Raw genomic sequence first — 17,356 nt, forward strand, 5'->3', positions numbered from 1 at the left:
ACGATCCTTCATATAACTTACATAGTCTTATTGTTCTTGAAAACGAACAAAAAAATGGAGGCAAACCGTAAGCGCACCAACAGAGGCTTCTTGAAAGGAAAATTAGCACCTTTCTACAAATCACAAACAACAAAGTCTTCCCCAACAACAACTACAAAGGTTAATAAGCCAAATCATTCTTCTCCTTCTTCTTCTTTGTCGTCGTCTTCTCCCTCCTCTTTCGGTGTTGTCCACCACCATCAAGACTATGCCGTGTCGCAGGCGAAGCCGAATCCAAAGGTTTCCATCATTGTAGCTGATGGCAGGGGCGGTGGTGACTTGATGAGCCGTTTGGAAGAGTTCTATGGCGTGCCGGCAGACGAAAGCGTCGACATAAAAGCAAAAATTTACATATCTATGGTTCAAGAACGTTTATCGCTTGAGCGAGTAAACAGTAATGAATCCATACCCAACAAGTTTCAAGAAAAGAATTGATGATGATCGAGCACAAGGATGTGCATGATTAATTTTAGATGCTGCTGGGGGCATAATAATTCATGGTGAACTCGTTAATAAGTTTGTAATACTGCTAGGTAGTGCAAAACTCGTGTCAATTTTGACACTTTGTGCAGAATTATTACTATGATATATATTATATATGCGGTTTTGTGTTGACAGGTAAGTCTGCTACTATATTGTTTGTTGCAACATAGCCTAATAAGCACAACAGCTCCTCTTTTTCAGAAATATAAGTGGATAATTTTTGTTAATAAAAACTCACTGAACTTTAATTTCATTTTTTATTTTTAAAAAATCCAGTAGATAGTTAATATCGAATCTGCTAATTTCAACCAATAAATCAAACAAGTTCTCTCATTCACCATCTTTTGAAAAACTACTCTAAATTTTAAATGATAAATTCTAAATTGATTTTATTTAATTTTATGTTCAGTTATTCTTTTTATTTAAATTTTAAATGTTTATTATTTTTATTTTTAGACGTTTCTTTCTAATGTTCTTTTCTTTTTCAATTGTTAGATGAATTTTAAACTAATTAACTGAATTAATATTAGTTTCTTAGATTTTTTCTTTTTAAAATTGTTCAATTATAATTATTTTAGAAGATGAACTACTTTTGTTCAAAAGTTAATTAACATACTAAGTTTTTAACATTTTATCAATTTTTGTACAATGCATGCTTTATATGTTTTCAAAGTATTTTATAAGATGACTTTCAAAATCAATTTGTGTTTTTTAAAATTAAAAAGATTAATCTAACTATATATTTTAAATAAAATCATAATTCACCTTTTTATTAATGAATGATTTCAATAGTTAATATATTTATATCTATTATTGTTATTATTAAAGATTTTAATATAACTTTATCAAATATTATTTTTGTTATTTTTAATTATTAAAAACAACTTTATTTATCGTTTACTTAAGAAAGCAAAATAAAATAAAGAAAATATATGGAGCTAGACAAGTATAGGATTTTTCTTAAATAAATAATTTAATTTTTCTATTTACTGAAATAGATAATTTAGAGATAATTTATGTTTTTTTTATCTTATTACATATTTCGTTTATCCTGTAAATTAATAATATAAGACATTATACCGATTAAGATGTCATGAATGTACATGTATTATGTAATAAAGCTTATCTCGTAAACAAAATATATTATAAATAAGATGTGTATAATCAACTCATTTATTAGGATACCAATACATAAAACTAATGTAGGAAATAATAAAATTAATACAAAGTACTAGAAAAAACTAATACCACATACAATAAGATTTACCTGTATAACTTATATTTTTTCTGCACACTTAACAACCTTATCCGTCTCATTTCGAAATCTCATAGAAATTAATTTTTCTATTACTTTTCGACGCATGGTAGGATTAAGATGCAAACATGTCTCATATTAATTCGGTCATAGCATCTCATCTAGTATCAATAAAAACTCTATCTCATACATCTGGATGAACATATTTCTCTCGCCCAATATTTATAGCAGCATAAATATATATCTAATCTCGTTTAGTAAACGAGATATGTAAATAGAACGCAAAAACATGAAGTGTTTCCAAATTTTTTATTTCAATAAATAAAAAAATAAATTATTTATTTAAAAAATTAAATTATTTATTTAAAAAAATCCTACCATTATAGTAAATATTTGTACATTACTTTAAAAAACAAAAAAAATGGATTCTCCATTTGTGCCGCATTTTTTCACTCATCTTAAAACCCAGCAATAAATAAAGTTGTTTCATACTGCTATCCCATCAAAATAAAAGATATATATCATTGTAACAAAAAATCAACTTGAGTTGGTTGAGTGGTCAGCTCACTCGTCCATTTAAACTATGATTGGTGAGTAATTAACTTTTAACTTCATTCATAGCTAAGGTCGTCCATTTATTAATAAATGAGACAAAATTGATGTCATCGGAAACATTATTTAAATCATGATTGAAAAACAACACAGTAATTTTTCATTGAACTAACTCGATCGGTTCTATATTTAGGAATATATCATAGCATATATCTACACAAAAGTTAATTTATACGCTGGATTTCATTTATGCCAAAATTTCCTCCTTATTCCTTCTTTGAATCCCTTTCTTCCCATAACATTTATTGCTTTTAGTTTAGTTTTTGTCTATAGGTACAATAGATATTTTCGTTACTTTCTTCGTGGTTCCATTACAATTTCTTCAGAAGATATTTGTTGGGTATCATAGATATTTTTGTTACTTTGTTTCTTGTGATTCTGTTACAATATCTAACTTGAGAAGTGGATATAGTATTTTATACATCAAAATCCGCATTTGTCAATGAACAATGGCGTTCACATCATGATCCACTATTCAGAACTACAATGACAATATAGTTTTAAGAAAAATACTAAACGGTCATTAGAATTTATTAGTTTAGTTTTTAATTAATCATTAATATTTAAAAATATAGATAAATTATGTTATTGAATTATTAAACTAAAAAAATTGAATTAAAGACTAAAAGTGATGACAAAAAATAATAAATTATGATAACTCTTTAACATTTTTTATTCTTAAATTAATTAACTTCAAAAAATGATTTTATTTAAATATCTAAAGCATTGTGTAATTTTTTGTATTAAATATAAAACAATGTGATTTAAACACGTGGAAGTAGAATATATATTGGATTTTCTTTCTCTTAATACGCATAAATAGTTCATTTGATTATCGGCCTTAGTAAAACTATATTTTGAATATGACATGTTATATGTTTATTATCTCACTGCAGAATATTATTTTTGGCAAATCACTTTTTAAAAGTATTATTCTTGTCATGTTTCTTGTAAGTTTTTTTCCTTTTTTTTTGTTCTTCCTTTTAAGAAGAATCTCACTTGGTTGAGGTGATCTGATTAACAATTGAGAAGTTATAAGAAATATCATTTTTTATTATAAGAAAAACGTTGATTATCTTTGAATTTAGCGTTGTTTATTACCGTTGAATTTACCAGCGGATTTTGCGATGGTTGCAACACTAAATTAATCATCCATGATACGATACTGTTGGATATATATTTTTGACCCTAAATCCAACGATAACAAATGGTGCAAAAAAAAAAGTTTAGCGGGATCGCATTTGATCGTCAGATTTTGGGGCAAAAAATCCGACAGTAAGGTAATTAAATGAAACGTGCCATTTTGATCACAGGCTATATGATACTGGAGAATTTTTTCGGCGGTAAATTCTCCGGTAAAATGGACCCTAAATTCAAATTTACGAACCCTTCTCTCATTTTTGTAACATCATCAACATCACTTCTCTCTCCTTTTTCGTTCTCTCTCGCCGTCAACCCGCATCACCACCGTTTGCCATCGTTTCGCCATCGCCAACCGCTTCCCATGACTCCAACCATTGTCGTCGTCGAGGAACGTCCACCTGGAGCTTATTTTTACGATGAAGGAACTTGTTTCTCCCTGCAAGTTGCTGCCTCCGTCATTTGCTGTTGCCAGCACTTGCTTCTGTCAGCTACGACACTACCCTTCCTCTTTCATCTAGGTATGTCTTCTTCCCTTATCCCATTTTTTTGACATTGTTGGTATTTGCTAAACTCTAACCCTACATTCCTCATCTTCAAGTGTCCCCCGCCGCTGCCACCACACCGGTAAAGTCTTTCGCATCGCTAATGTCTCTATATAAGTGACTTATTAATAATAGCTTATTGAGTTGATAAATATTTTTAGTTTGATTTTTCTTATAATAACTGATTGGTTTAATTTTAATATTTTTTGTGTTTAGTAAAATATTAGTAATCGAACTGGAATAGTTGGAGGAATTAAAATGAGTTAATATTGGTTGAATCTACCACTATCTCCTCCAACCTCTACTGCTGCCATTTTCGTTGCTTCCACCACCACTACAAGAAAAAGGTCTATGGCCACGCTTTTTTCTTGCCACGCTTTTATGGTCTATGGCCACACTTTTATGAAGGTGGTGATTGATTACAGATTTAACCACATTTTTCTTGTTACGCTTAAAAAGCGTGGCGAAAAGGGTCTACGGCCACGCTTTTATGTGGCAATTGATTCGAGATGTAGCCACGCTTTTTTGTCACGCTTAAAAAGCGTGGCTATAGAGAGAAACAGGCACGCTTTTAAAGCGTGGCGATAGAATTTTATTATGGTGACGTTTTAAAAACGTGTGGTCGCTTCTTGTAATTTTTTTGGCACGCTTCAAAAGCGTGGCCAAAAGGTTTCAAAAAAAATTTATTTTTTGTGTATGAGTGAGAACGGACTAACAAAACCCTTGTTCCCCCATTCCCCTAACCCTAATTCACACAGCAGCAGTGCCTCGTTCTCTCCCTCGTTTTCTTGTTCGAGCACTCCTCCTCCATCCTTCTCACACAGACACTCAGGACGGTAGCAGCGGTGGTGAGTTCGTTTTCCCTCTCATGATGCCTTCGCGAGTCCCAGCTACGGCATCGCCTTCCTCTTCTCCCGCTTCTTCTTCTTCTCCTTCTCCTTCTTCTCCTTCTTCGCCCTTGTGTCTTCGTCTTCCCAAACCGCTATTCTCGCTTCACTTTCCGGTGTTGCTGTCGTTTCAGCTTCCGCTACGTCACCAAACGACACCGTTTTGAAGAGGAAAAGGCCTGCTAGGCTTGATATACCTGTTAGCTCATTGGCCTTTGGGATTCCGCCCACACCCTCTGCTGCGGCGCCGCGTGATGTTGTGGAGGAGGAGCGTGATGCCTTCTCAATTTATTACAAGAGAGGGAGGAGGGAGTACATGGAAGATCGCTACTCTGGTGCTGATAACCTACGCGAACAACAAAAACTGGTAACAAAATTTTACTTTTTCTTTTTAATTTGTTTTTGGAATTTTTTTAATTTGTTTCTTTTTAGTTTTCTAAAGCTAATTAGTTTTTGACGTAATTTAGATTATAGATTACGTTATTATCATGCTTTAGATTGGAAGTATGAAAATTAATTTTTAATGTTCTTCAATCTGTTGTGCTGAAGGATATATGTGCGTTTAATAATTCTTATGAAGTGAAAAATTAGAAAAGGAATTAGTCTTTTGATGGTTATGCAGATGATGGCATGGCGATTATGATGCCATTTCAATGCCGTGAGGTGGAGGTGCTGGGTTTTACCACCATTTTTGGTAATATTGCTACCACAGATGCTACCCAAAATGCTTTGCTTTTAGTATGTGTTTTCTAGCTTCCAATTTTCCATGATAATAACATCTTTTTTTAATATGTTTCTTGAACATGTTCTTGATTTGTGTTTTCACTACGCAAAAAGGATAGTGTGAGATCCCAGGCCGTCAAAATCTTCCTGTTGCAGAGGGTTCCCCTGAGTCATTGAAGGTAACTATTTAATATTTAGTTTGACCTTGTTCAATGTTTGGTCAAATTAAGTTTTAGAATTGTTGCAGCAGGTTTGATATATTTTTGTCTAGCAGCATAGGAATAAAACAAACCCAATCATCTTCACTGCATTGTGTTGTGACTTATACTGAGTTTTTCTTGAAATGTTAACACACACTTATATATTAGAATAAATTACCAATTATGCCCTCGAATTTGTAAAACGCTGACATAAATACCCCTAATATTAGTTAACGACAATCGAACCCTTAAAAAATTAAAAAACGGTGCAAATCTGCCCAACTGTGAGGAGAACCCTTCTCCGTTAAACGGAGCTTGGTGATGTGACAAACGAAAATCCAACGTGGCATCCGTATTAGGCTATCAACCCCGTTTTGTCCATGTATCCCCAATTCAACAAACCCTAATTGCCCAATTCAAATGAAATGACCAAATTAACCCTAAGTGAAACACCATATTTAACTAAGACCTTGTTGACGCGCGAAAGTGAAGAGTTTGTGGGTGGTCGTCTCTGTTTCTCTTCGTCTGTTGTCGCTTTATATTCGTTTCTTGGATTTGGCAACGTCACATGAAGTATCACATTTGGCGTTGATACGGAGTGAAGAAGTCGCCGTCGATCAACCAAGATTTTGGTAAGCATTTTATGTTTGCATTGTTGTTATTATCAGTCGTTTGGGGTTTGCAATGGGGGTATGATGATGGTGTTTTCATGTGTTGTGTTAGTTGATTATGACTTTTTTAATAAATTTTGTTAGATGGCTACGCATATCACATTTGTTTATCACCATCGGGGTTGGTTAGAGAAGGATGCAGATGGTGTGCTGGAGTATAATGGTGGTTTAGTGAGTATCATCGAAAGGGTGCATGTTGATACTTGTAATCTATTCCTTGTTGAAGGCTTGTTTCTAGATTTAGGTTATACTAGGTATAATGAAGTTTATTGGTTGGAGCCAGGGATGGATTTAGCTAACGGGTTACGGGTGCTCGGAAGGGATGTCGATGTGGTTAAGATGTGTGATGCTGCACAGAGGAATAAAAACAGAGTCCACTTGTATTTTGAGCATCCAGTTGATGCGGATCCCGAGTATGTTGATGAGGCTGAGGTTTTTGCTAACGAATTTAAAAGATCAGCAAATCATGACCAAGAACCCCAACAAAATGAAGAGGAGGAAGGATCTGAACATACAGAAGTAGAGGGAGCTCCTTTATTAAATGAAGGAAATGAACAAGAGGATCCCCCACAGCACGAGGAGCAACTACAAGAAGAGGATGAACCAACGTTGAACAAAAGGGGGTATGATGAAGCATTGCCAGAGGAGGCTGCTACTGAAAACCTTTCTAATCAAACTCAGGCTAACAATTGAAAATGAGGTCCCCAATTTAGGAGACAATCAGCAGACACATGTTGAAGACCATGGGAGGCTATCTAATGCTGAAGAAGTTGATGGCAGGGGAAGAAAATGCAAGAAGAAACATGCGAGGCCCCAACCATCTGGTAGAGATTAACCTGCACCACAAAACAATAGTGAAGCACATGTTGGTTAGTATATGAATTGTAGATCCTAGTAGTAATGTTGTTTTTTTGGATTGTAAATGTAGTTGCCGTAAACTGTCCGTTAATTAATAACCTAATCATATGAATGCGTAATGTTGTTGAATTAGATGAGGATGCCTCTTGTGGGGTTCAAGGTCGGAGGATTCATCGAAGACCCCGTCCATCTGGGCAGAGGATTCTGCCACCTAGGGAAGAGAATCAGGCCCCAAGGGTGGTTGTTCCTAACCCAAATGACCATGATGAAGAGCCTACTGAATATCAATATCATTCTGAAGAGTTGCACACCCCACTAGGTTCTGACTCTGAGGATGAAATTCCAGTATTCCCTCAGCATAATCCTGATACAAAGTTTGGCAAAATTAGACTGGAGTTAGGAATAGAGTTTGGCACGATGCAGCAGTTTAAGGATGCAGTCAGGAAGTATAGTATTCAGATGGGCAGAGAGGCATTTTTTCTCAAGGTTGAACCACATAGGTGCAGGGTCATCTGTTACAACGAAACTTGTCCATGGGAAGTTTACTGTGCAAAGAGAAACCAGCCACCTAGTTACCAAATAAAAATATTGGTCGATGAGCATACATGTCATAGGAGTAATAAAAGCAGGTCAGTAACTTGTAAATGGGTGGCCGAGGAGTTGATTAGCAAGATTAGGGTATGTCCCAACTTGTCCCATAGAGAGGCTCGAGATATATTCAAATTTGAGTTTGATATTTGTGTCGGAGAGAGGATGATGTTTAGGGCAATGGAGAAGGCTAAGGATGTCATCGAGGGCACAAAAAAAGAACAATATTTGAAGTTAAGGACTTACTTGATTGAGCTGCGTAAGGCCAATCCAGGATCCACTTGCCGTATGAGCACAACCCCACAACAAAAGGGTCTGCCTAAGTTTATAAGTCTATACATCTGTCTAGATGCCTGCAAGAGGGGATTTAAGCAAGGATGTAGGCCTTTCCTATGCCTTGATGTAGCATTTCTGAAGGGTTATTTTAGGGGGCAGCAGGAGGAATTGTGCCACCTAGGGGCTTATAAGACATGTCAGACTTAGAGCAGGAGATGTTTTGGGAAGAAACCATGGATGCAGTTGAAGAGGAGCTCACCCAAGGCCACCCACAGTCTGAAGCTGATGAAGAGGTAGCTCATTTCTCAATAATTGCTGTTGATAGTAAATTCACATGTACTAATTAGACTTAATTTATTGCAGGCCAACATGAACACATCCGGTTCAACAAGTCATGGTGAATGAGGGAGAGCTGCTAGATCCAACCCTGCAAGGAGAGCACCAAGTTCTAAAACTCCCTCCAATGCTGCTGCGGCTGCTGTTGCATCTACTAGCAAGGAAAGATCCAGGGTAAAGATGCCTATTAGGAGACACCCTTTAGCCCAACCGATTATGAGGCCCACATCTACAGCTCCAATAGCCCAACCCAATGTTAGGCCCACAGCTCCAGGCCCACCAGCCACTCCAAGGCCTAACCCACCATTTAGTCCCCCACAGATAAGGCCCGTTGCACCTTCTACAAATGCTGCTGCTGGTTCAGGAGTTTCAGACTCCACAAGGACTCCATTTGTGTCAACTGAAACCATGAATGGTGCATCTAAAGCAACCACTTCTAGGTTCTCAAAGTTCATGCCAAATCAGTCAACTTGAGGGAGACTTGGGTGCATAAGTAGTTGATCTTTTGGGTTATAAGTTGATATTTAGTTGCAATGATTTATCTAATTTTTGGGTTGTATGTTGATATTTAGTATGGTTGGTTATTGCCTTTTGTTAAACAATTTGAGTATTTTGATGTCTGGTATTAAGACTGATTAGCCAGTATATAGTATTTTGAATGGAACAATTAGTTCTAATGCTTAATGTTATGCAGAACAATTAGTTAATCTTGTGCCTTTACCATTTTTTATTTCTTAGGTCTATTTGAAATTAGTTTACATATCTCAGTTACCTTTTTAGTTAGATTCACTTCACTCAATTCATGCTTCCATTAGTGATGCAATCGAATTCAAGACACAGATCCAATTCCTTAACAAGTGACTAAATAGCCACAACAATGTCAACATAGCTTCTAAGCAATAATAACAATTAACATTCATTAATAAACCATGTCCTACAGTCATCCCTTGTCCTATCTAACCAAACAAATCAAACTCATACATAAACTCAGTACAAGTCCACCCAGAATGAAACACAGAAGCAACTCAACTCTCTTCATCTGCTATATCAACATCTTTCCATCTATGTGTGTCATCTCAGTCTCAATACTGGTAAACCTCCCTTTCAAGACTCCACATGTATTGCATACTACTGTGCTATTATTAGAGGATTCCTCTACTCTATTAGATTCCTCAGTAGTTTCATCCATCCACTGAAAATAACGGCACCCAGTGTTCTTCGTCTGCCCAACACAGATACAGTTCATCAAGCTCAATTCTCAACCGGGGTGGGGGGGAAATGAAGCAGAAAAATCATACATACCTTCCACAGAGGACACCTGAAAAACCATCTTCCTGGGTTTCTCCTCGTCTTCGACCTCAAGGCCACCAACTGAAGACGGCAGAAGCATGTCCCATCATATGGCTTGCTCACATGTTCTTCGAGCCCTTCAGAGCTACAATTTTCCATAGACTGTGTCTTTTGATTACAATTTGACATGACTCTGCTTCCACCATGCATGGCTCTGGTTAGGGTTTTCCTTGCTGCTCAAATTGGGGAAAACGTTCTCAGCTAATACTATATAAGGGAGAGAAGGGATTGAGAGCCTAATACGGATGCCACGTTGGACTTCCGTTTGCCACATCACCAAGCTCCGTTTAACGGAGAAGGGTTCTCCTCACAGTTGGGCAGATTTGCACCGTTTTTAAATTTTTTAAGGGTACGATTGTTGTTAATTAATATTAGGGGTATTTATGTCAGCATTTTACAAATTCGGGGGTATAATTGGTAATTTACTCTATATATTATATTGGCTCACTGATTCTTGCTTGATTCACTTGTCAACTAGATTTTATGTATCAAGATAGTTGATTAAGTAATAAAGAATAAAGTCTTACTTATTATATTGGCTCACTGATTCTTGCTTGATTCACTTATATATTATATTGGCTCACTTATTATATTGAGTTTTTCTTGAAATGTTAACACACACTTATTATATTGGCTCACTTATAATTAGAGTTTGGCCAGTTCATCATTTTTCTTATAGCAGTGATCATGGACGAAACTCATTTCCTATCATGGCAAAGCCTTGCTCATACATCATATTTGAATCCTTATTCTGCAGTCAGCTTACTGTTAATTTTTCATCAGATTTAAATCCTTGCTCATGGATGTTTTTGAACCTTTTCTTATGTATGCATGAATCTTCTTCCAATTTTAGGTTGTGGTAGGGTTAGTAGCTGACGGTAGGCAAATTCTTGCGAGGACCAAGTCTGAAGCAACTAACTATGACAGGTTTATTACATTATCCTGAAATTTCACAACAAAGTCCACCTTGCCCTTTTATTCTTCATTTTTTTAATGCATTCGTTTAAGTGTATTGTCTATATTGACTAAGATTGGATTGGATGTGTTATTGCTATTGAAAACAAATGAACTAATTGGAAATTTAAATCACTGAAAAGTGACTAAGCCTTGTTTTGATTTTGATTTCAACCAATTATCATTAATCTTTTTATTCTGCTATATTTTGCTTGACTTATTGTCAATGTGACAATGTAGCGTTCCCTGAAACTGATCGTTAGGTTTTTCAACTGCTGTCCAAATAACAGAGTGATAATTTAGTTTATTTTATTGCTCTTATTTCTCAGGCTTATAGTGATAGAATATAATCAAAAGCTAAAATCCTCATTCAGAAAGAAACTTTAGTAGACCATTAAAATTATTGGTTTATACCTTAAAACATTCGCCACTTCAAACATCTATGATCTAACACATTGCTGTTGGTGGCTCTGGATTGAAATGAACCATATCACGCTTGGGTTTTCAGTACTCATGCATTTTCATGCTTTAGATTGAATGTCATGATTGAATCACTATGGGATAAGAGAATTAGTGTAGCAGTGTTGAATGGACTAGGTTTGATGTGATGCTAATATTGTGTTTTTACCCATTTCCTTATGTGTATAGTTCCCAGTTAACAGTAAGCTGAGAAATTAGATAGCTTGGAGGGAAACACAATTGCTGAGAAATTAGATAGCTTGATTGAGCTAACTTTTTTTCATCTTGAGTCCTGTCAAAGCAGTGGCCGGTTGTTTGAGGTATTTTTCATACATTACATATATTGCTTTAATTACTTTGTACTATATACTTAACTTCTATATGTTCATTAAATTCTTAATTAGGTATTTGATGTTCTAGTGAGATCATTTTAAAGGACTATTTTGAATACCTACAAGTTAAAATTCACCCAGGTACTCTCTCTCTCAAGTTGGTACTGCTGTGTGAAATATATTATCAATGCCTTTATTTTGTTGCAGTTTGTGGTGTTCTATGCATCTGCACTTGATCAATTGATGAACTTGAAAATTAAAAGTTCAGGTAGCTGTCAGTACCAATTGATGAACTCTTAAATATTTTGCCCCCATTCATTGTGAAGTGTCATAATTGATGCCTCAATCAATATGTTATTCATTGTAAGGAGTTTTTCTTAATTAAGGAGTTTCTTACTTATTATATTCACTTACTCATTGTGTTTGTTTCTGAATAAAATCTCTTATTTATTGTTAGATTAGTCTAGCATAGAGCACTCAAACCCATCAAGATTGTTCCAGAAGAGGAGGAGAAAGAAGAAGAAGAAGAAGGGTTCAAGACTCCAACATCAGAAGAACACAGAATCCTGGCCATGGTTGAGTGTCCACCTGCACCCACAAAAAACAAGAACAAGAACCGCACCAAACAATCTTGTTATTTTAGCAGCCATCATCATGGATTCTGTTATTCGCTATTCCCACCAAGACATCAACTCTGTGTTTCCCGCGCTTCATCATCTCCATGGCGGCAATGACAAGAAAATCAAGCTCTCATAAATATCCATCTTCACTAATTTTTAATTAATTTGTTGCCACATATCTAGCTAGCTCCTCAAGGTTTCTAGAAAATTTCTACCACCATTCAAATTAAGAACATATACACCTCTATATTGGTACGATTTTAATTTTCATATTATAAGAATTAAGATGTGTATGCATATATGCCTGCTGCACTTAGTTATTGTTATTATTAGCATAGATTTTATTTCAATTTTATGAGTGCTGAGGATGATGATGAAGGTGGACTAATTGGTATATATATGAATTTAGGGTATTTTAATTTGGATGATCAAGATTTATTTTGTATTTGAGTATTAGTTTTTTAATGTATAAAATAATTATAGCAAAAATTATGTCACTAATTGCTGTTTGGTTTTTCTTGTAATAAAAATTGCATACTATATTTATAGGTTTGGTAATAAAAAAGGACTAAAAATTTATAGTCTAGTGATGAAGGAAAAGTCAAAATAATGATTTTTTTAAATTAATTAGGCTATCACCAGGCTTTAAAAGCGTGGCTGTATCTCCTACATACGGCCACGCTTTTAAATGTGGCAATCTATAAAAAGCGTGGCGGAAAAAAAGAGTGGCGATAGGTCACCAAAAGCGTGGCGGTAGCTCAAAAAGTGTGGCGAAAAGCTATTGACACGTTTTTTCAACTTTTTACCACGCTTTAAAAACGTGGCAATAGAGATGTTTTCTTGTAGTGCACGCATGGTTCTTCCTTTTTTCTCAATGATGTTAGCTAAATTTTTAGTTTTTCATAAATTTGGAAACGGTATTTATTATTATTATCAAATTACTAATCAGATTTTATAATACTGTGAACAGTTACCCTACATCTGTAGAATTTATTCAATAGCCATTTATGATATATTGGATGAGTAATGGCGAGTAGTCATATTTAGTTATATGTTTAGCCGCATTGTTAACCTTGTTAGCAAAGGAAGCTTTATGAACTATTCCTTTTTGTCTTGATTACATTTCGGTTCATCTTGGTTGGTAAAGTTTACCTTTTCTTACCCCAGTTCCAATTTCATTGACTTCCATCACTACAACAAATAAGGATTTTTGCACTGGTAAAAAACCATTGCCATAGATCGAAAAACCGTTTTTAAAACTTTAGGTAGCGCTTTGGCAACGATTTTTTACCTGTGGTATATGCGGCCGTTAATAATGCTCATAGGCAACGATTTTTTACCTAAGGCAACGGCAACCAAAAAACCGTTTCCATAGTTACTAGCATAGACAACGGTTTTGACAATTTTTAAAGAACGGTTTAGAAGCGTTACTGAATAGGCAACAGTTTAAAACCGTTCTCTTTTATGACATAATGGTTTAAAACCATAACTGGATAGACAACGGTTTTAAATTGTTGTAGTTTTGTTATTCACAAAGACAATTGTTTAAAAGCGTTGCCTTTGTTTTTTTTTGCAACGGTTTTAATACCATTGCCATTTTGTAGTTGTCTTTGACAACAGTTTTAATACCATTGTCTTTTGTGACTTTTCACAACAATTTTTGTAATTATATAATTCTTTATTTACAATAGTTTTCTCATGTTGCATTAAAACTAGTTTCAACTATTTTAATTTAGTGTCGATAAATAAACTTAACCATTTGAATCAAATTAGTAAAAAAAACCAATTGAACATTTACCATTAAATTTGATTTACAGACAAATTTTCGTGTCATTGAAGTTTGACTAAAGAAAAATATACATAATAAAAAAAAGTGGTACTCAATGCTTTGCATCATTTTACAACTTAAAATGCACCAAACAAAATTCAAATCTAAATTAGAATCAATTAATTCATTGTTTGCACACTCAAAAAACTTTAAAGTTTAAAATCTATACACATTGACAGTAGCCAAGCCATTATCGACTAAGAACTTGCTGCAGCAAGTAGCATTTTCAATCAACATGTAACTGCCAAAGTAATTAAAAGAACATTGATTAGCATCAAACAAAATGTAAACTACAAGAAGCATAGAAGAGAAACATGCAACACAAAGCACACCACAACTTTAATCTTAGCAACATTGTTTGCTCTCTCTTTATCTGTTGAGGAACTCCTAAGGACTTGACTCTCAGAAGAGTCACAGAATTTGTTTCCAAGTCTGCTGCCACCAAGAATGTCCTCAGCCAAGTCATCAATCAAATTTTGTCCCTGAATATTACCAAAATTTAAATACTCATATTGTGAAACACTAAGACATCCATTCAGAGAATCAACTCGAAATTCCCAGCCACTTTACATGCTAACAAAATAAACTAACTAGCAATTAAGAAACAACCATTAACATTAACATTATGCTCAATAAAACAACTTAGCTTAATTTCAAACTAAATTGAATTAAAACAAAACTTCTATGCTTAACTTTTTACACAGAGAGAACATGTTCAGCTAAATGACTCTTTTAATTAATTGAAGAGTAAAGTATTATTTTTGTCCCCAACGTTTGGGGTAAATCCTATAATTGTCCCTAACATTTCATTCGTCCTATTTACGTCCCCAACGTTCCAAAATTGATTCAATGTTACCTCCCGTTAAATCCACTGACGGAACACTAACGTAGATGCCTACGTGGCTAACTTTGTCCACTGTGGAAAATGTTTTTCCTAGTGACCGTTACTGAGAAACCAAAAAAAAAGAAATATTAATTTAAATGGGTGAACCCTAATTTGAGAATGCACCTCTTGTCCCTTCTTCTCACCATCGCCATCTCTGTTGTAGTCGTGGGTGAGTCCATGGCTTCGCAGGCCTCCCAGGCGGAGCGTAGTTGCAGTGCTTCGTATCGAAACAGCAGCCAAGGGAGGCGACGGAGAACAACTTGTTACTATAGGGAGAGGCCAGTGCTTGTGACTTCATCAACGGCAGAGAATCCCGAAAGGAGGTTTTGGGGCTGTGTTAACTATGGGGTAAGTAGAAAATGTAATTGTTGGGTTTAGTTGTTACTTGGTTATCTGATTTGAATTTTCTTTTGCTTTTGGCCTAGATTGGAGAAGAGTGTGGGTACTTTGTATGGGCAGAGTCAGAAAAGGAGCAAGAAGTTGCTCGATTGAAAAGGAAAATCACATGCTTGAAGGGTAAAGTGACAACACTTGAGAGGATGTTGACAATGGCAGTAGCAGTAGCTCTAGTTGGATGGACATGTGCTATGATTTTATTGTGTGAAAAATTGTCACTGATAAGAAATGTGAGGTTTTTTCTGCATTAAGGTTGCAGAACATAGGTGCTTGTGTAGGCTTGTTGGCAATATGTTGTCTGTATTTTGGAGTGTTGCTGTAGGAATTGGGTTGGATCAAATGTAAGATGTTGATTGAATGATTTTGAATGAAACTTCATTGTTACCCAATTTTATCTGTTTAGTTTACATTGTCATGGAACATCATTGAAGTAACTATTTGCAACCTTGATTAAATGAATTACTGACACAGGAATAACATAAAGGATTAACCTCAACATTAGACCTATATAGGCGATAGTTCAGAAGTTAACCAACATAGATGTCATGTAGATATCCAAAAACTGGAAATATAAGTAAACCTAGATGCTAAACATTGTTTTTGAAGTAGCAGCACCTCCAGATACAAAAAGTGAAACCAATAATCATAGTTTCTAACAGAATACAAAATGCAAAATACAAAAGGTATCACAAGTCATATAAATTCACAAGTGACAGTAAATCACTCCACATTCTTCCATGCTCTTGGTAGAGTCCTGGCCATGAACCTAAGGTTGGACTGGCTGACCCTCTTCACTGGAGTGGGCTCTCCCTTGTAGTTGTTGGGGCTGGTGCAGAAGCAGTTTGTGAATGATCCACTTTAGCCCTTTTCACTACAGCTTGTGATTACTGCGAGCTGACACCTAAATTTCTCTTTGGGTGTGAGGGTGATTTGTTGTTGTTTCCCTTCTGCTTCCTATTTCCACTTTCAGTAGCCTTACTAGAAGGTGTCTTGGCAAAGAGTCTCACACTTTTTTTGACCCCTCTCTGTGACCTCCCCTTTGAAGCAGAATTACCAGCATTGTCAACCTATACACAAGACAGAGCAACAAATAATTGAGATACCAAAATGATGAAGACACCAGTAAGCACACCAACAAATAATAAATGACATATACTTACAGCAGGACTTGGAGTTACTTTGCGCTTCTTTGGACAACTCCTTTTTGTTATGACCAGAGCATAAACAATAAGAACACTTTTGTTGCTGTCCTTCACGAGACAGGCCAGTCCTATTTGATTGCTCATCAGCAGCTCGTGTCCTCTTCTTCTTTGGCCTCCCAATGGGTTTTCTATAAGTGGGAGGCAACACATCCTCGAATTGAGTTCTGTCCCAAAGGTTTGGTCCATTAACAGGGAACACAACATGTTGGTAGCAGGAGATGTATGCAGTCTTCTTATAGTAGTCAGATACATAGGTATCAACGTTGAAGCACATTTTCCTTATACAAGTCATCGCACGTTGATGAGCGGATAATTTGTACGCTTTTTGGCATTGTTTTTAGTGTGTTTTTAGTATGATCTAGTTAGTTTTTAGTATATTTTTAGTAGTTTTTAGTTAAAATTCACTTTTCTGGACTTTACTATGAGTTTGTGTATTTTTCTGTGATTTCAGGTATTTTCTGGCTGAAATTGAGGGACCTGAGCAAAAATCTGATTCAGAGACCAAAAAGGACTGCAGATGCTGTTGGATTCTGACCTCCCTGCACTCGAAGTGGATTTTCTGGAGATACAGAAGCCCAATTGGCGCGCTCTCAACGGCGTTGAAAATTAGACATCCTGGGCTTTCCAGCAATATATGATAGTCCATACTTTGCCCAAGATTTGATGGCCCAAACCGGCGTTCAAAGTCACCCCTCAGAAATCCCAGCGTTAAACGC

The 17,356-nt window shown here is 35.5% G+C and overlaps 2 protein-coding genes across 2 annotated transcripts; both read left to right on the plus strand.

Moving 5' to 3' along the window:
• The first annotated feature begins 5 nt into the window (after nucleotides 1-5).
• Nucleotides 6-637, plus strand: LOC107494818 (uncharacterized). The gene has a single exon (XM_016115854.3). The coding sequence runs from the start codon at nucleotides 55-57 to the stop codon at nucleotides 472-474; it is 420 nt and encodes a 139-aa protein (XP_015971340.3). The 5' UTR covers nucleotides 6-54; the 3' UTR covers nucleotides 475-637.
• A 14,582-nt stretch (nucleotides 638-15,219) lies between these two features.
• LOC127748519 (uncharacterized) lies at nucleotides 15,220-15,783 on the plus strand. Its single transcript, XM_052263105.1, has 3 exons — nucleotides 15,220-15,390; nucleotides 15,468-15,602; nucleotides 15,691-15,783. The coding sequence occupies exons 1-3, from the start codon at nucleotides 15,220-15,222 to the stop codon at nucleotides 15,781-15,783; spliced, it is 399 nt and encodes a 132-aa protein (XP_052119065.1).
• The last annotated feature ends 1,573 nt before the right edge of the window (nucleotides 15,784-17,356 follow it).

This window comes from Arachis duranensis, chromosome 6 (genome assembly GCF_000817695.3).
Source record: "Arachis duranensis cultivar V14167 chromosome 6, aradu.V14167.gnm2.J7QH, whole genome shotgun sequence".
Lineage (NCBI taxonomy): Eukaryota > Viridiplantae > Streptophyta > Magnoliopsida > Fabales > Fabaceae > Arachis > Arachis duranensis.